Source organism: Gadus morhua, chromosome 5 (genome assembly GCF_902167405.1).
Source record: "Gadus morhua chromosome 5, gadMor3.0, whole genome shotgun sequence".
Taxonomy (NCBI): domain Eukaryota; kingdom Metazoa; phylum Chordata; class Actinopteri; order Gadiformes; family Gadidae; genus Gadus; species Gadus morhua.
Window position 1 is genome coordinate 16,215,558 of NC_044052.1, and position 20,200 is coordinate 16,235,757.

General features: G+C 45.8%; 1 protein-coding gene across 1 annotated transcript in view; it reads left to right on the forward strand.

Moving 5' to 3' along the window:
• Positions 1-480: 480 nt before the first annotated feature.
• Positions 481-20,200, forward strand: part of spred1 (sprouty related EVH1 domain containing 1) — a 33,801-nt gene continuing 14,081 nt past the window's right edge. Inside the window, exons 1-3 of the mRNA XM_030356338.1 lie at positions 481-1,152; positions 12,901-13,144; positions 19,658-19,826. Of these exons, the coding sequence (XP_030212198.1) occupies positions 1,121-1,152; positions 12,901-13,144; positions 19,658-19,826 (445 nt within the window). The 5' untranslated portion in view covers positions 481-1,120. The remainder of the gene's footprint in view (positions 1,153-12,900; positions 13,145-19,657; positions 19,827-20,200) is intronic.

Consider the following 20,200-nt stretch of genomic DNA (forward strand, 5'->3'; position numbering starts at 1 on the left):
GTGACATTAACTGCGTTCATATAATAATGCATATTCTGATATTAAGTACTCGCGTTCATTTATAGCGCTCCCTCATATTCAAAATCTAACTCATGAAACATGGTGAGAACGTTATTAATGAAAACAAGCATCCGAGTTTATTAATGGTCGTGCACGTATGTATGACACATAGTGGCTGTGGCTTCCTCCCGATTATTTCTACATGCTATCACACAGACTCATCCCTCTTCTATGTATCAATGCGTGATTGAAGGAAACTTCTTTTGGAAAGTGCACGGACTATTTGCATTTAGCCCTGGAAACCTACGGCTATGTTTATGTTTGAATTATTTCAGTGGAACGTAATACGACTTAGAATACAACAATCGTTAGGTTGGCAAAGCAAATAATGTAACAGAAGTCTTATTCCTTCTTAATTGCGTTATATTTTGCTTCCTCGCGGAAGGATCTCATTTTCTGTGGCGAGGGTCGAAACATCCGCCCAGTTTTCCGATGTTTCATTGCCCCCGAGTTGAAAATGGAGTTCGATCAAACCAGATGTCCGCCAACTACTCTGGGGAAATGTAACTCCTAATATTTTGACTTAATATATTACCCTCAACCTTGAAAATAATTGGATTTCCCCTCGCTCTATACGCTTTACCCCACAATACTCGGACACGTTGACGGAGCGAAGCTGCACAGCTCTTTTCAAGTGTTGTCCTGGACCTGATTGGCGAATGGATGCTCGACAGCCAGCCATAAATAACCTGCCAAACGATGTGTACAGTTTGTACATTTTATAAGGATCTTTATTCACTTTTGAAAACAACGGAGTCGTGTCGCTCAAGAGGACGATGCAGATGTACAATCTGTTGTGGTCGGATTTTACTTCAAGGGAAGATAAAATGAATCATCGGTTGTCATTCCTCCTCGCAATTTAGTTCCAGCCAGGAGGCTAGGCTAGCTACTTGGTTTTCAGAGGAGCGCTCAGTTATGCATGCTCCATTGTAGAACATTTTCCTTTATCCATTATAGGGTGATTTTTATGTGGAAGAAAATGGTGATATTTGTGGTATATTATCCCGCCGTCACTGCGTCGTCGATGCTATTGCAAGAATTTGGATCCCCGTGAGAAAAAATGAGCGAAGATTCGACAAATCCTAACAACGAGTGAGTACTTGGATTAATTTACCATGTTCCCTCAGATTGCTGCAATGATAACAGGTATCTTAACGCTGTGGAGGAGCTCTCCAGGTTTCCCACTACTTGGGTCCGTCTGTAATGCTGGGTATCTCGATACATAACCCAATGACCGTGTCATTTTTTATGGGGTTGTTCATTTCAGGCCTATGTCAAATAAACTAATGCATGTGGTCTATTGTATACATAAGCAAAGCAGTTATTATGCTGTCATTACTATGTTTGGTAAGATCTCTGTGTAATAACTGAATAGTTATAAACGTTTAGTAAGGCTCGCAACGTGTCAGAAAATAGGAGCCAATACTAACTAATCAACTTTCAGTATTCTAGTAACAAATTTCAAAATCCAATTGAATAGTAGCCTTCCCGTGAATAGTTAGGCAAACATTATTGTAATATAATTTAAATAACTGCCATTTAAAAAAGGGAATGGTCCTGCTTATTTGTATACTTGTATTTCAAATTACCTGCTAGAAGTGAATCACAGTATGCCTATGATCACTATATTACAAAGGTTATAACATTAGATAATAATTAATCATAAATGCGAATACGTCATTTTCCACAACATGTGTCCATAAAGGCTACATAGCCTACTACAATGGTTTCATAAACATTATCACTTGCATTTCAAAATTGTCACCATTCAATTCATATCTGGTCCAGTGAAAACGTTTCCGCCTCTTCATTGCTGCAATTTGAGCGTTCAAAAAGGATGCAATTTTTATCAATCACATTAATTTGCATATCACAATCCCCATTCATAAAAATGATTTAAAAGGCACGTTGACATCCCAAATCCATGAATAGACATACAGTATAAAACAGAAGTATTGAAAACCTATAAGCTTTATTTGCAATGGATATGATCGTTTTTAATTCCAATTCCTGTTGTTTTAAGGGGCAGCTCTCTTGCGTGCGCTTGTTGACAGTCAGTGAGAAATATCTGCTCGGGAGGTGCTGCGGTCACGTGATTTCCTCCATTCATAAAGTACCTGCCTGCCCATTCACAGCACAGTGCACTGTTTCGCATTGCGCTGTCGCAATAAATACACAATATTCCTTGCATTATTTGCGATAATTCAAATATAAAAACAAACGCGTGTTGGGGATTTGTGTGATATATCTAATGGTATTATGTCCTTGAACTTATATATTGGACCCAGAGAGGAAGTCTATGCATAGCGTTCACATTGTCATGGTTTAATCTCCACCTACTTCTTACCCCTTTTGTTCCTCTATCGCTCATAAGATCACGAGGTTAATAAGGCTATTCGAAGGATCTGTAACTCTCATTCAAGATATACTATTTGATTTAAAATGGATACAAATCAACTAGACGTACGGGTTGTGGGCGATATGTTTTTCGAAGGCTAGATGATGTCTAACCAAGATGGCTAACGTGATTGAAGCACCGCTGCAAAGGATTCACGCGTCCTTTAGTTGCATATTGTAAAACGATATCTTTTTTTATAATTTTATTTTAAAACTAGTGATCCCTACTGATGTATCCATATCCCCTTAGTAGAATGACTTTTAAAAGATGCCTACGTTTTATTTTATTTATTTTACTGTTAATGAACATGTAACACATGTATTACACATTATAATGCTACGTTGGATGCATTGTCCAAATCTAAAAAGGTAGAAATATAATTCCATTTCTCATATCTATCCCCCATTAAAGAATAAATATAATTGTATTTTTAGCTGTTCCTCAACGTTGACTTTTCCTGAAGTTTGATTCTGTGATTGATAGGTGTTAACCAAGCACAGCCATTTTGATCATGTAGGCCTATATCCTATCGATTTTTTTGTCATTTGATTTGGTGGTGTGTGTTGCTGTTAAGAATGTTGCACAGTGTCGAGCTAACTTAGGGTTGGAGACATGCACTATGTCTCCAACCCTGATGATAAATAAATAAATAAATAAGTGCACTGCACAGTGTTGATCTGATCACATGAAGTACCTAACTGCCGTTGTAGGTTTGTGGCTGATGTTTTGAATCATTCATTCATTGTTTAAAGTACATGGTTATACCCCTTCTGGTTTAATGTGTCTATAATATACAGTCAACTCTTAGTATGAGGAGGAATCAAATCGTAACAATGTAAATGTTCTTTGCACGATTATTTAAGCTAGTTTACGTCTGCTGAGAAACATTTAAATGGAAACCACTAGTATCCATATAGATCTGTGAACAAACATAGCCCTAGGCCTCATCGCTCGAGATTCCTTCAGTGCTCTGCAGCTATTGTCAGGTGATTCCTGGCTGATTTCTCTCCGTCTGTGTCCTGTTCCTATCTATGTGTGATTGATTTGACAGCTCAGCGCATTGTCTTCCGTTGTGGCTGTTGTGATCATTATCACCTGAGGGCAGTTCGGCACTCCCTCTCCTGCTGCCTAGCTTCCCAACACATTCCTTCCCAAACATCCCCCCCAATCACCCCCCCTATCCTGCCCTCAAACGACAATAGCAGACAGATACTTTACCTCTTGAGACTAGCACTTACGACTTGGGTAATTGTCTATGTCCTATGGCCCGTATGTTAAGACTAAAGTCATTTCCTGGATGTGTTATTGGACGCTGGTATTTCTTGTTTGTGCCAGTTGGTGAACATTACAAACTTAATGCTTTGCGTTACAGAATATTCTATGCTATAGGCAATTGGTTGGAGAAACCATCGACTGCACAGATTGTGTTGGAACTGATTAAGTTAACCTGCCATTAAACAAGATCTTGTTGTAATACTTTGTATAGCCTAGCCTATTTTCCTCTGTGGGTACTGACTGCCAGGTAGTATTACTTTCTTATTTGTTTGAATTGTGTTTGTCCTATATGTTATGGTCAAAGAGTTCTTGAGGTATGAAGATTTACTCTGCCTTCTTCCTATATTGGGTGGAGAATTTTCCTTAAAAACAAAAGATTGCAGTGCAGGATGTCATTCCAATAAATGTATTTGCACACTGGCCATTTGTCATCTGGTGTCTCCTTCATAAGAGACCATTGCATTGTCCACATGACTAATGTCAACAATTCTCTACAAAACCAGAGGTCTTGGACAGCCTGTAACCATAACAAGCCAACAAACTGAACGGGCCTTTTATGCATGCTGTGGACAGTTCCATTCCCAGGCCAGATCTGAGCCTGGATCCTGTGTATTTTAAACCTGAGCCCTTCCCTCTTTATAATTTTAATTTCCTCCTCCAGTATTTTAGGAGCAGACATAACTGTTGTAAATGTCAACAGTCTCTTTAGTTCATATTTCAAACTTTTTTTCATTTACATTTAAGGAAACAACCTAGTACTCGTTTTGGGCCTACTCTGCTCCTGGGCTGTGTACGTAGGCTATTAAAGCCAACCTAAACCCCCTTTTATCCCCCCTTATCTTGCCATCAAGTAGCAGAGATTGTCCTTCAGTTTTTTCTTTGCCTCACCCAAGAAGGTCCTATGATGTTCATAGACCATAGCTCAATACCTGAAGAAGTGTCTGAATTGCAGAAATGCGGAAGCCTAAAGGCTGGGCTAGTTGTGAGCCCTCTGCTGCAGCTGGCCTGACACCGTTCTTTCCTGGGAGGCCACAGACATAAAGGACACAGATGTAAATCCTAAACCTTGTGTCTTTGATTGAGTTTCCAAACTCTTTGAAAGTGTGAATGGGGTAGGGTTGGGTGTTGGGTTATTTTGTCCAGGAACAAGATTTTTTGTTTTTTCCAGGAAGGTAAAACTAATTGATGAGTATGTTGATATTAATATATTGGCTGGCCAATTTCAGAACTGTTCCACCATAACCATTTGTTCACAAGGTTTAGAGATCTTTTTGTGAGTTGAGCATACTGATCAGAAAGTCTACCAGAATAGGAAACCAAATCTATTTTTAAGGTACTGGTAAAGTTTGCCGGTTGTAACATATTGCTTTATGAAACCCTTTACAGCTCTCCAGAGCTTGTTGATGATGTAGATGACAGACTCACTCGTTGCCACTTGTGCAATGGCTGCAGTTTTTTTGTTTTGTTTTTAATCAACAACAGGGCCTGCCGTGATAGTTTACAACTTGTTTCATAGCCGCTTCTCTTCACAGTCATGGACCAGCATCATGGTTTGGAGTTTTTTCTTCTTCCCAGCTTTGGTGGTTTCTTTCCCACCCTATCCACCAGCCTTCCAGTCTCTGCAGTAACTATGACGATTAGCCCAGCACCCATGGGACTACTTTCACATCAAAGCAGACCAGAGTTGCCGCAGCAGTGCAAATTTGTGGTTTCTTTTTTATTTTTGTATTTTTTGAAATGGGAAATGCAAGGTTTTAATTTTCCAAATACTTGCGGTGTAAATTAAGATCATCTCAATATGTGGCTTGACTGATGTTTTGGGAATAGTTTTTTTGGGCGTTTGATATGCATGTGGGGTTTCATGTGATTTATTGCTCTGCTACGGCTCGATGTCAACCGGAACATTGTTGTTGGGGTTGAAGGCCCAACCCGGTAATAGGACAGGTTTGTAACCAATCTGCGCAAGGCGGAATATAAAAGTTTGTCGGACTGAGGGTCTGACATTCATTATAGCTGGTTTTGGCCTATCTCCGATTTGCTTAGATTTTGGTTACCTTGGCAAATCAACGGCTGTCAATGAACGGATGGGACGGACAGACACCGGAAAAGCCATGTTGTTTGGTCCGAATACTGAATACCCCAGTTGCATTTCTATAAAGGAAAGGGACGTTTTCATTTAGCGTGCACTGCAGCATCAGATCTGGCTGGTCCCCACCCCCCTCCCTCTACAAGTCTGTTGGTAGCTTAGCTGAATGTTCTTGTGAGGGAGATGACTCATCACCAGCCTGACGTGTGGGAGCAGATACGGCAAATTGCTCTTTCACTTCGTTCTATGGCCAAAATAATGGTTTACAACGACGGCCAATTGAGCAGTTTTGTGGACGTTGGCTGTCAAACGCTCAGTGGGCAGATTTCCCTCATCTTTATTGGTCGTGGTGGCGGGGGTTTAAATGGCAAGCAATACAGACCTTAAAGTTGTTTTGTTGTGGTCCTCTGTCATAATTTGCACTGCATCCATGTTACGTCATGTGGCTGTTTGTTTTGGGGAATGTCTGTGCCCTTGAATTTGCCACCGGTTATTGAGGGACTTGAACCGTGGCTAATTGGCTAGCCAGTTTGCACCGTTTAGATTAGATGCACTGCTGGAATCGCAGTCGACTCGGGGCCCAGTTTGCATGTTATTTGTTCTTGCATGGTTTGACTTGGCCCGTATGCTAATCTTTCTGCATTAAAAGCATTTATTTATTTCTTTGTCGGTAACTTAGGCCTCCATTTTCATTTCATTTGTATTGTAGTAAAAAAAAAAGATCATGTCTTTTAGCCTTCACAATAAATGCATAAATGTTAATGGTTTAATAACTTCATTCTTCCACGACAACCATGGATGCATGCATACACCAGCCTTCCATTAAGAACAGCATGTGATATTTTTATAGTGTTGGCCAGAGCTTTAAAAAAAATATACATTTTATCTTTGAACAGCTGTGGAGCACCCGTAGAAGGTAACCAGAACATTTTAGCCAAGCATAGAGAATGACTCACACACCACACACACACACGCACACACACACAACAACACACACACACACACACACACACACCACACAAACACCACACACACACACACACACACACACACACACAGAGAGAGAGAGTAGCGTTTTTTTCTCTCGCTCTTGCTCGCGCTCTCAGTCCTCCATTTTTGTTCCTCCCGTCTCTTCCTAGCTAGCCCTTTCCTTTAGCAAGATATTCTAGAGAATCCGATTGACTTAAAGTAGCCTGTGTTTATTTTCCCCCAAATATTTCTTTGAGTAATCTCATGTGCACACCCCACCACATCCACCTCCACCACATCCACCTCCAAACGTCTGAAGCCAAAATGTCTAGTGGAGCCTGACGGAGCCTGACAACCTTCCTCCGGTTCTGATACAGGAGAGAGAGGGGGGGGGGGGGGGAGGGAATAAGGGATAGAGAATGAGAGAGGCCCTTTTTTCCAGCTTCTCAGCTGGGCCGAAAAAAAAAGTGTAGACGTTTCTCCTCTTTTCTGATGCTAATGAAAGGAGGAATGGTTTTTCCAGCCCTTAGCTTGCAGAGTGTGTCCTCTCCTGCAGCATGCTCCACTGCCTGGACATTGTCAGAGCACAAAACTCCAGCCCGGGATCCAATAACGTGAAATTTCAGCAGAGAAGCGGCCATTGTGTAGAAGGAGGCAGCCGGGGAGAGGGGTTGATAAAAAAAAAAAGGGAGGAGGAGGGGGGGGGGGTGCAGAAGAACGGGAGGGGAGGGGGAGGCGAGGGAGGGAGGGTGACTTGGCGAGCACCCAGGGCTCAGGCCACATCCTTTCTCCTCTTCTCTCTCCCCACTCCTCCTCCTCCCCCCCCCCCCCCCCCCCCCCCCCCCCCCGCCCGCCGCCTCCTCCTCCCCCTTCTCCAGGGGGGTGGGAAGCCCAGGGCCAAAGCAGGAGCAAGACATGATGGCATGCTGGAGCTCGGTCAACCATGTGGGCCGATCGGCAGACAAACAGCCACTTTGTCAGCTTAGGAAGCGGTTGTCCTAGGATCCCCCCGTCTTCAGCACACACTGGAGCAACCCGCCCCAGTGCTGGGGCCTGCCCGGCCCACACGGGCTCTTTTCCTTCCCCTCCTCCTCCACCTCTACCCCTCTGTGTATCTCTTTTGTATCTGAGCGGCAAGTAGAGGCCAACAGGTTTTACAGATAGCCTCTAACGCTATTCTTTAGCTAGTTGGTACGCAGTTATGAGTAATCGGTTGTGGTCAAAAATACAAAGGATGATGTAGGAGCACTTTATAAAATGTGGATGAGAGCTAGGGGTCTACCCCTGTAGTATCTGCCCCCCCCCCCCCCCCCCCCCCCCCCCCCCCCCCAACTCTCACTCCTTCTCAACGCACGCATGCACGCACGCAGAGCAGCCACCTCCTCCCACTCCTCTGAAGTGTTCCGTTATGCTACCACCACTCCCTCTGTTTTTCTCTCCTGCTTTTGGTCGGAAATGAAGTCAGTCATCCAGCAGAATATGTTGGAATAATTTAGAATGGGGCCTCCTTTCTTTCTTGCCCCCCCCCCCCCCCCCCCCCCCTCCCTCCCGTACCAGAGCGCCCAGGCCAGCTGATCTGCTTCCGCTCCCAATTCTGTGTCCAGTGGAGTGTGTGCTCCCAGCAAGGGGTGGGGGGGGGGGGGGGGGGCAGAGGGGGGCGGCTTTTGTCTCCACAGACCATCCCTCGCTCTCTGGTGTGTGTGTGTGTGTGTGTGTGTGTGTGTGTGTGTGTGTGTGTGTGTGTGTGTGTGTGTGTGTGTGTGTGTGTGTGTGTGTGTGTGTGTATGTGTTGGCCTCGAATATCCTCTTGCCTTTTGGAACCATTACTGGAGCTGTTACCTGAACTCGGGGAAAGGAAAATGGGAGGTAGGAGAGGGGGGGGGGGGGGGAGGAGTCACGGTAAATCAACTAGAGAGAGGCAGACAGAGCTTTTTCTGTGTGTCTCTTCTTCTTGAGGTTGTTTAGCATTGAGGTCTGCTTCAGGTGTCGTGTGAGCTGAGCGGTGATGCAGGGAATGGGCCATTTGCAGAGCTATTCGCCGACCATGTGTACTCGTGCTTTTTTGCATGTTGCTCCAGGCATCTGCTGCACCCCTTGATATTAGCACCACATGGCACAAATGCACTTTTTCTATTCATTCATTGCTTTTTTTTTTCCTTTTCCTGGGCGTTCTGCTTTCCCCCCCCCCCACCCCGTCTCCTGGTTCCATGGCTGCTGGCATGTGTGTGTTAGTGGCAGGTCTGTAGGGTCAGGCCCTGGTCATTGTGCCCTGGTCATGGCTGAGCGACACCACCGCCTGCCTTCTGTAGCCAAGGGACCCTCCTGAGTGACGGCCCCTCCTGCATCTTCCACTCACATCCTTTATTGGGGGCCGTAGAGAGGGGGCACAACTGTGGCAGTATTGGCCTCTTTTTACTGCCTGATATGCTGCCCCCCCAAAAATGCGGCTTTATTTCTGTGTGGATTAGGGGTGGGGGGGGTGTCTCTGGTGTAAGGCTGCATTTTTTTTTTTACGGTGGACGTTTTGAAAGTGGTAGCAGGAAGGGCGCCGGGAGGTCGTCGGGGGCAACAGTTATTCATGGCTGTTGTCTCAGTGGTCGTCTCTGAGGAGCAGCTGTCCCCAGCCACGTTTGGGGACAGGATAAGAGAGAGTGAACTGTCCAAAACGCAAGCCAAATGTGTGTATCATAAAAAAACCCTGGGCCCAGACTGGGGCTGGCTAGTAGCAGTCTGGTATGGCCCTGCTTCCATCTGTCAACACTGTGGACCCAACATACGTCACACACTCTCACTTCCCATAGTCTGCCTTTGCTCTGCGTACATATTATACATGGAGTATATTTCTAGTATTAAGGTCCTACCAGGAAGTCTCGTCAGGAAGCCATTTCTGATTTACGCTGTTCTACAAACATGGTAGAATGTGGCTTGACCCGCCCGATTTTAAAGTCAAACACATTGTCTTTCCTGGACAGAATGCATTTTAATGTTTATTGTTGTATTGCAATAGATGCTTGATAAAGTAGCTATTGGTATGGTAGCTATTAAAGTATTAAATGTACTCTTAGTTCCGTTGGATTGTTTGAAAGCACTGGGCACAACTTTAGTGGTGGAGAATCCTTGGAAAATAGAATGTAACATGCAGCAATCCTATAAAATCTGGAGTTATTTAAATGTTATTTGGCGATAAGAAGAAAATCCTCTTGTGCCCGCCAGCTCTATGTATAGCAGCAGGCTTGTGTTCTGCTTGCCCATGACCCTCACTCTCAAGGACTTTTTCATGAGAATTTACATCTTTAAGTGTGTTGGTTCATGAAGCAGTTTAACGGGGTATACAAAATATAGAATGCTATTTCACAGATAATCTCATCTATGTATACATTAAAACGTATTGGCAAGAAAGATAATATTTCGAACACTGAATAGTTCCTTCATCATGGAAGAAAAGTTTAACATAGGTCTATATAACCTGAACTTTTATCCTTGACATACATCCATTGTTTTTAGGAGTTAATATTGTGTTAATGGACCTACTCTGTTACAGACTAGGCATACTGCTAATGCTACATAAAGACAAATCTTTGTTACTAGCATGAAGTCACTAGGCTAGGCTTTGGCAGTTAAACTATGCCTACTGTGTTATCTAACCTCCCTGAACGCTGTACAAGGTACACATTTGCTTAGACTGCAAGTATTCTGAAAACGGCCTACCGGGAATCTAAAATATCAACCTAACATGAGATGAATTTACCACAGACTTTAGTTATTAAGTCACCATCATTATTATCAACTTAACTCCCTTCGTATGAATGTTCACGATAATGTCAAATAGTTGGGATTGTATTTTCCAGTGAGGTCAGTATGGCCACAGGTTATACTTTGTGTATATGAACTACTAGGTGTTTGATTTGTTCCTATTTAACTATCCATGGTGGTATGATTCATTGATATAAAATATATCTTTAACGCATATAATCTTACTCCAAGAACAAGTCAAGGATTCCCTTGCACACACACACACACACACACACACACACACACACACACACACACACACACACACACACACACACACACACACACACACACTGCCGTTTCTGAATGCCTTGTGTCAGACACAGACAGAACACTTGATGCATGGTCATTCGCATGTGTTCATTGTACAGGAGAAGGAAGAATACACATTGTCTTCACAGGGAGACAGTTTTTGTCGGTTGATTTATTTTGGGATTATTTACCATGGTCATCAATCCTGGGGAGGAACTTTGGTCAACTATTACATATTTAAGCCGCATGCCTTGCACAGCCTACACGTGGAACAAGAAATAGCCTCAAGTTTAATGCTCACTGGCTCATAGATTAATTACTAACTAATAACCTGGGCACTGAGGGTTTGCCAAGGGCGTGGAAGGCACTGGAACAAAGGTTGATGGTGTAGACGTGTTCCAGATTCAGAGCAGGGGAGGTAGTGAGAAAAATGGGAGCATCCATTTCGTGTCAAGAGCGCAGACGCTGCCGCTGCTTGACAGGCCGCATCTCAGAACCTTCTTGTGACCCAGCACATAGCTCTTAATTTTTCTGTGACGCTTAAACATTTACTTACTGGGGGGGGATATGCAATGACATCATAAAAAAAGTCTAAAAGGTCTGTTTTAGACCTTTTTTGTCCCGTTGTCCCGAGGGCGACGTTGAAAGGTCAGAGACACCGGAAATAGTGATTATGTATTTTTTCTTCAACTCTTCCTTCCTATCGGTTAGTTGTTTCCTTGGTTAGCTTTACCCATTGCCTCTAGTGGACTATATTCCAATTCTTCAAACTTCCACCCTTTTTAGTGTATTTTGAAGAGGACCTTTTAAAGCTTTGTCTTCAGCGATCTTTGACCCTCGGCGTCTCTGGTGGGACAGGGTCCTGTTATCTAATCAGAGAAGCCACCAGAACACTGAGCAGATGACCCCGAATAGGGACAGGGGGTGCTTCTTCTGTTGGTGTAAGGGGGGGGGGGGGGGGCAGATAGTGTTAGGAGATAACGCAAGGGACAAGACACGCAAAAAGCCAATGATCATTGTTTGAGGAAGAAAGATGATAGTGATTAGGACGGGTAAAATTAGGACATTTTAACTAGCGTGGCCGGGGTTCGGAGATGAAAGAGGGGCTTCCAGTGGTTCTTACCTCTCTACCTGTGTCGATTAAGAGGGAAGGCTGTTGAGGACAAGGAGAACCTGAGGCAGCCTGGGGCTCGGCCACATGGTCAATAGCCCTGCGCTTGGGGTTAAACACACCATGGGCTTTGATGGCGTCTCAGAAATAGTATCCAGCGGGCGGTTTACAGGTACACGGAGTGGCACTCTTTCCAACTTGATGTCTTACCACTTTGATCAGTTTTTCTTGGTTTAGGTTTGCCAGACCAATTCACAAAGCAAGGAAACAAGGAAACATGTTAGACGTCAGTGGCAGCCATCTTGGTTGTCGATGATGATGCCTCAACGGTGCACCCATAGGGCACTCCTCCGTCATCGTATTAAACCCACCATATTTGATAAACTGTTGCGATTGGCTGGACCTGGGGACCAAGTCTGCTGGTAGTCTGTCTGAACAAAAGGGGGGACAGACTCATATGCTAGAGCAAATAAAACATGAGCTTGACGATTTGTTTTTTTTTCAGACCAGGTTAAGGTCTTTTAATTCTCAAAATACGGCTAATATGTGATCATATGAATCAGCATTAACTCTAACTGAAAAAAAGGGACAGGGTTTTAGCGTCTATCGATAAAATGTGGGTATAGGAGTAAAGGTCACCGTATAGTTATGATACTTCAGCCCGGCAGATCTTTCTGCGAAATGTCATCTCGCACAAAAGAGGATCCATCAAGTGTCAATCGTGACCATGCCTTTCTAATGGGAAACAAGCTACGTTTAAAAGGTACAAAGAGGGACGTTTTTGTGACGGCTTCGTCACAAAAACACCCTTTAAACCACAAACATATCGCCTAGAGCTTTATCTTAAAGATGTGGCTGTTTTAAAACCCTTGTCTGGTGTCTATTCCGTGTATCGTTCCCGGATAGTTGTTCTCTCTCTCACCCTCTCACTCCCGTGTTGTTGTTCTTCCTCCACAGTGACAGTTATGCGCGCGTGAGAGCAGTGGTCATGACTCGGGACGACTCCAGCGGCGGGTGGCTCCCCCTGGCGGGCGGAGGCCTCAGCTGCGTCACCGTCTATAAGGTCAGCAGGGCGGAGGACGGCGGCAGCACCCACAGTGGAGGGAGCAGCAGCAGCCTGAGCCCCTGTAGCCCCTGTAGCCCCTCTAGCCCCACCTCTGTCGAGTTCCTCATCAAGGGGGAGCGCCTCAAAGACAAACTGGTGAGTGAACCGATGATGTACCCGTTGAGACCGTTCGTGGATTGGGTTGAGTGAGCAATAGGGCTTGTTAAAGCTCGATACTTGGGGACGCACCTGTCACTATTGTTTTTAATATAGTGACATATGTATTGATAGGGTGTTTCTTTCACACATACACACGCGTGTGCCGATTTTATGTATGCATACTTAGTTAGTTAGCGTTATGAGAGTTGAGCCAACGGGAATGGGTGTGGTACTTCTTTAAGAAAATACCACGTCCTTCCACAAAGTTGCATGAATATTGGCCCAGTCGTTTTTATCCTGGGTACAGACCGACAAATAAACTGCACAGAAAACGACCTCCTCGGTACAGGTAGAAATTAAACGCATGAGGGTTTGGTTCCGGTATTGGCGCAAACTGCAAGTTGGCACTTTTCTAACACCGCGTTGAGGACATTTCTATACCACGGCAGCCCTAGAGACATAATTGTATTGAAATCTCTCACTCTCATCTCTGTCTAGTTTAACGTAAAGCAGAGGGAGTTAAGGCCTGATTATGGTTCCATGTTGACTCAATGCAAGGGGCTTTACAGACCCATTACATCCTTGCGGACCCTCCTCTGCATCCACTGCAAGGGCCTGACATGCGCCTCCCGAAAATTGGAACCTAGCGTCGAGGCAAAGCAGCAGCAAGGGCTGTGATTGGTCCGCTCACTGAAACCCGACGCAGAACCAAAACAGGTTCACGATTGCGTCGAAGCAACTGTGCGGTCATTGCGTCGACGTGGAACCATAACTGAGCCTTTAGTGGGGAGCAGCCTTGTCCTATACTTCAGTGGTTTCAACTATGAAGGGCACGTGTGAATAGCATAGTCTAGATCTACTGCTTTAGGCGCAAACCTACGTAAGAATAAACAATTTAAACGGGGTACAATGACACTGAAGATGAGCTGCAGGCTGGTTATTGCATCCTATAACCGAGATCGGCATGAAGCTATTTATATGGATAAGTGAAGCCTACCTTTTACTGTTAATCAAGAGTTACAGAAGGATAACATTACCGTCTCAATGACTGAAAAACACAATCGTCTTGGAGTCACGTTATCGGGTCCTACAAATTTCAAGTTAATCGGCCGATCACGCTCACATGTTGAAGGCGCGTATAAGCCGATAATGATCGATGTCCGTTCAATCGGTTTATCACTACTGAATATTACTGTACTTTCTCATATCTTTTAATTTTTTTATCCTGCTTACCTACATACTAATTTTCACACATGCACCCAACACACAAAGATCGAGCGATGCCGTATTCCGTGAGGTGAGATCACCATACCTCCACAGACACACACACACACACACACACACACACACACACACACACACACACACACACACACACACACACACACACACACACACACAGGATGAGATCTGGCTCCCCTCCGACGCACAGGTATCTGAAAATAGGTCGTGTATGGATGACTTCATTCAGGAGAAGGGAAGCCGGCCCAGGAGAGCAGTGTGTGGGATGGGGGGGAATGGGGAACCGCTATGGGAAGCAAGCAAGAGAGAGAGGAGGAAAAAGGAAAAGGCAGTGGTTTCAATATTCACATTCAGCCAATGTCTTTGTTACATTCAAAGCACCTTTTTCAGTATTTTCTGGAGTTTGATGATGCCGGGAGAGGAGATTTTTTTTGAATCATGTTTTGTATCTTTTTCTGGTGATTTGATTAATAAATAGGTTGGTTGTTGTATTCGAGGTGTACCATCGAGCGCCATCGATCACTCTGTGATGTCACATATCCAAGTAATAAGTGTGGGATACTGATCGGCCCGGTATCCTACCAATCTCGCATGACTTCAAACAGACAGTTTGTATCCTTTAACCGACACCGTCCCTCTTGGGGAGCATTTGTGTGTGTGTGCGTGTGTGTGTGTGTGTGTGTGTGTGTGTGTGTGTGTGTGTGTGTGTGTGTGTGTGTGTGCGTGTGCGTGTGCGGTCGGGGCGTGACACAGACAGGAACCCACTGATGTTCAGACAGGGGGTATGTCTCAGCGAGATGGCTCATAGACCCAGGCGCGTGTTACGTACTTGAGGATGTGGTTTAAACACCCGCCCAACGGAACACGACCAGAATCCTCCCCAGCACAGATCGAGATGCCACCCAGCACTAGGGTGTTGGCGGCCCCCACCACAGTGCAGCCGACAGTCTGAGGGGACTGTGAGAAATGGGAGGGATTGACGAGAAGGGAAGAGGGGTGGGGGAAACTCCCGCACCCCGGTGGCTCACTGGGTAGAGCGCCTACCCTTAAGGCTCAGTCCTGACCACAGCGACCCGGGTTCACTCCTGCCCGTGGTCATTTGCTGCTTGTCCTCCCCTCTATCTCCCATACCTTCCTCTCTATCTCAATCTATCATAAAGCATAAAAATGCAAAAGAATAACATTAAAAAAAAAGATAGTGGTGGTTGGCTTGGGGGTTGGGATATAGAAGAAGACGGATAGAACGCTGTTTTCAATTGTGCTTGCCTGATTATTTTTTAACATTATTTTACAGTCGAATATTTTACTGCTGTAATGCCCACATTTATAGTCGATCAAAGGTGAAGCAGAATATTCCAAACCAGGGATCACATATTTTTTTTGTCATTCAGTAAATAAGACGGAGCAGCTTGACGTTGTACACCGGTCACACGGTATCGTACCACTCCTCCTCACACACAATACCGTGCACGGCCTAAAAAAAACTGAAAGTGTATCTCATTAACACTTTGGAAAATCATTCACAGAAACCGAGGCGTCCAAGTAGTTATTACAATGGTAGTAGGCACCTGAAATGTTCCAAAAAATATACATATAAATATCAGAAATTTGTAATTAGGAGGTGGTGAGATGATATTGTCTGGTGGATGAAAGATGCGCACAGACAACATGAATGGGAGGAAGGGAGATTGAGAGAGATGAAGGAGAGGGGTCTGGCTATAAGCGCAGTGATGCGGCACACAGTGTACCACTGGTGACTCAGCTGACTCTTCATAAATCCACCAATCACCCGCCTCTGCCGCTCTCCCTCACTCCCTCTGCTCTTCTCTCTCTTCGACTCCTTCGCCGTTGTTCTCAGTGCCTCTATCCCTTCCGTTTTCTCTCTCTCTGCAACTATCGGTCTGTCTGCGGTTCTGTCTTCCCACCCCCCTCCCTCAGCTTGCGTTTGAATCGACTGTTGAGCTGTGCACTGGCTCCTCTTACCACGGCCGGTCTGAACGGCAGCCGCTCTTCCTGTACTCACTGGCTCCCCGGCGGACTCCCCCAGCGGCCTCTCTCTTTATGAATGACAGCCAGATCTGAACTCTGCCACCACACACCAGGAATGCTGCCTGGCCTCACCTCGGGGCCCGAGCCACTTCATTCAGCCTGCCTCCCTTCCTGTGCTTAATCTGTGGCCCTTATCTTTTGTTCATTGGTCTCCGGTTATAAAAAAATAAAAAAAAGTGTATTACATGGAAGTGCTATGTGGAAATATTTCTAAAGCAAGCACACATAGATGGATGGTTAAGATAGATACCTGCAGATTGAACGCAAAGTGGAAGCTTATCTTTTTCGGCTTCACAGAACGTGGAAAACATGCGTTATTGAACCAGGGAAAATCTGTTAAACAGGTGGGGTCGGTTTTGGCATAATGAGGATGTGTCATTACTGGGCTTTACTTATGATTCTGTTTTAGATTGAGGACCTTAGGGAAGTTTCTGTTTGCCCTCATCTGTGCAGGTAAAACAATTGGGGTGTTGGCGTCAGGTTGAGCGTGGGGGCTGTTAAGCAATACAGACTATTTTATCCTCTCACCATAGCCTTAAATGAGTAGAGGTTAATGATTGTGGGAGTAGCAGGACTTTGGCCTGATTAATGTAAGTGCATCGGAAGTTGCTTTTGGAAGCGCTATCAGTTAAAGTTCCTGCTGGGTTGGATAGTTGATTGATTGTAGATGTTGGTGGGCGTGTCCACGTCTGCCTTCACCCAGAACCAGGCCTTCCCTGCTGATAATCAGATCCTCTTGTCCCAAAAGCCAGAATGCAACTCTAATATCTCTCTCTCTCTCTCTCTCTCTCTCTCTCTCTCTCTCTCTCTCTCTCTCTCTCTCTCTCTCTCTCTCTCTGAGGTATCCCCTGCTATCTCCTTACTAATCCCTATGTGTTCGAACTCTGGGTCTGACTCTGAGCCTCTCTCTCCTCTACAACCCCCCTCCTCCTCCAGCTCTCTCTATTTGTCTGACACTCTCTCCCTCTTCGCCACCATATCTGTTCCACCCCCACCTATTCTCTCTCTCTCTCTCTCTCTCTCTCCCTCTCTCTCTCTCTCTCTCTCTCTCTCTCTCTCTCTCTCTCTCTCTCTCTCTCTCTCTCTCTCTCACTTCTTTCTCTCTCTCTCTCTCTCTCTCTCTCTCTCTCTCTCTCTCTCTCTCTCTCTCTCTCTCTCTCTCTCGCCACCGGGTAACCCAGGCTCCTCCTCCTCCTCCTCTCTCCTCTCTCCCTGGCTCTGTCTCTGAGCGCGGTGTGGAATGTGGTGTTGAGTGTCGCTGGTCCACGCTGATACTTCCTCCCTCCCCAGCCTCGTCGCCGCGCTCACCTTACCTGCTCCGGCTCCATTCTGTCTCGCCTCCACAATCAGTCCCAGAGGAGCGGCCAAAGCCCCTTCGCCCCACCCCCCCCCGTCCCGTCCCCCGTCCCCCGTCCCCCGCCAACTCTTGCCATCTCTCTGTCTCACTCTCTCCCTGGTTCTGGATAAACACAACAGGTCTTCGTCTCTGCTCCTCTTCCTCTCCAGGGGAGGGAGAGGGGGGAGGGTGACAGGGGTGAGGGACAGAGAGATAGAGGAAGGTAGTGTGGGAGGGGGGGGGAGTATCTACGGCTGTTGCTCCCCCCCACCCCCCCCCCCCCCCCCCCCCCCCCCCCCCCCCCCCACCCCATAACGGAAGAAGTACTAAGAAAACACAGGCCAGTATGTTTGTTGTATTTATGTGTGCCCCCGTATCGACCCATGCGCTCCGCAGGCTCCCACCTCAGCATTCCGCGTGTACTGTGGCTTGGCACACTCCGGTGACTGCGCTCCTCGGCCGACATGCTAATATCGCATGTCTGCACCCTCTCCCCTCCTGCTGCCACGTCCCACAGCCCTACACTGCACGCTGGGGATCCTGTTCCTGCTCCCAGGGTGTTGGCCGCCCTGTGTGTGTGTGTGTGTGTGTGTGTGTGTGTGTGTGTGTGTGTGTGTGTGTGTGTGTCTGTGTCTGTGTGTGTGTGTGTGTGTGTGTGTGTGTGTGTGTGTGTGAATGAGATAGTGCTTGTATTTTAGCCCATTGTGGAGCTAATACGTATATGTTTATGATCTTTGTCTGCGTGTGTGCCAAAACTCTACACGGCACGACTGCAACTGGAACTTGCCTCTGCACTCTCCCCATATATGTTCACGCGTGCAGCCCGTTGCACTAAGCTCGGCTTTTTTTCTTCTTCTCGAGCACAGCCTCACTCGCAGAGTTCCCAACCCCACCGTGCACGCTCGTGAAAAACCTCAAAGACTGTAATGGCCGTCTCTCATTTCATTTAATCTGCCGAGAGGAAGGCATGGAGGCGGCCCACCACCCCCTGATTAATAATAGGCTTTTGGAAACGCAGTCGCTCCCTGCCACACACTTGGGCTGCTTGGCTCCGAAACAACACTTCGGTACCCCCCCTCGTACCCCGAAACACCACCAGGAACACATCGCTCTCCCTCAAGCCTCATCCCCGGCTGGAAATCAGACCCCACCATTTAGAGTGTGTTTAACAGATTATCAAGGAACAGAACGTGAACTTATTAGTCTTTTTTTCCTAATATATACATTCATTTATATGGAAACATTATTTGAGGAAAGGCTCAAGTTCTTTTTCTCAGTTTTTTGTTGTTGAGTGATTTTGAATATGAATGAATTTAACAGCTTTGGGCGAAGAGCAAGAAGGAGAAGAATTCAAGTCTCCATGCGTTGAATTTCTGTTGATGCTAGTTTTTATGGGGGGAAAGACCCGCAGAAAAAACGACGGCAGTATCCAGTATCCTGCCTATACCTCATAATATCCATATGGGCCCGGTACTTCCAACAGTAACACTGGTAGTCAGATCCACACACAGTCCTTAAGTCTAGTCACATTCTATTAATACAAATTGTATAGGCCATAATCACAGAAACATTCTCAAAGGCAACATTTTAGAAGCTTGTAACCCTAGCCCCCCAAACGGCAAAGAAAACTCACCTTAATTATCAAGGAAGAAACTTTGGGAAGGAACACAGAACGAGGGATCCCTCCTTCCAGGGATGGCAAGGAATACAATAGGTGCAAAGGATGTCGATGGAGCAAAAGAGTTTACGCAAAATGAGAATGTTAGTCCCTTAATTTAGTAATGTGGCGTAGAGGTGCTGGCGAGTCGCAAGTACATTATGAACCAACGGTTTTATGACAATCATACGCTAATCTACTTTCATTTGTGTTGGTCTGTGTTTAGGTGGTGCTGGAGTGTGTCATCCAGAAGGACCTGGTGTACAACAAGGTGACGCCCATCTTCCACCACTGGAGGATCAACGAGAAGAAGTTCGGCCTGACCTTCCAGAGTCCCGCCGACGCCCGCGCCTTCGACCGCGGCATCCGCCGAGCCATCGAGGACATCAACCAAGGTGTGTGTGTGTGTGTGTGTGTGTGTGTGTGTGTGTGTGTGTGTGCAGATAGGGGGTGTGGAGATGGAGCCGCACTGGGAGACGAAGGTGTAGATGCAGGGCGTGAGAAATGAGCAACTGACCTGAACACGCATTGTCGGGCATCCAGCAAACTGCAGAGGGCATCGTTTCTGTACCTGGAGATCAGTTCTGCCCACGTCTGCCTCTGTCTCTGTCAGTCATACTCCATCGTATGGACAAATGCATCAGGCTATATTCAATACCCCAAAGTTTGTTCTTGGCTGTCGCCGGCAGAACCGTAGTTTCTGTCATTTTCTTTAAAGATTTTTTTATTAAGAAAGTGATTCTTTGTAGTAGTACAAGTGCATGCAATA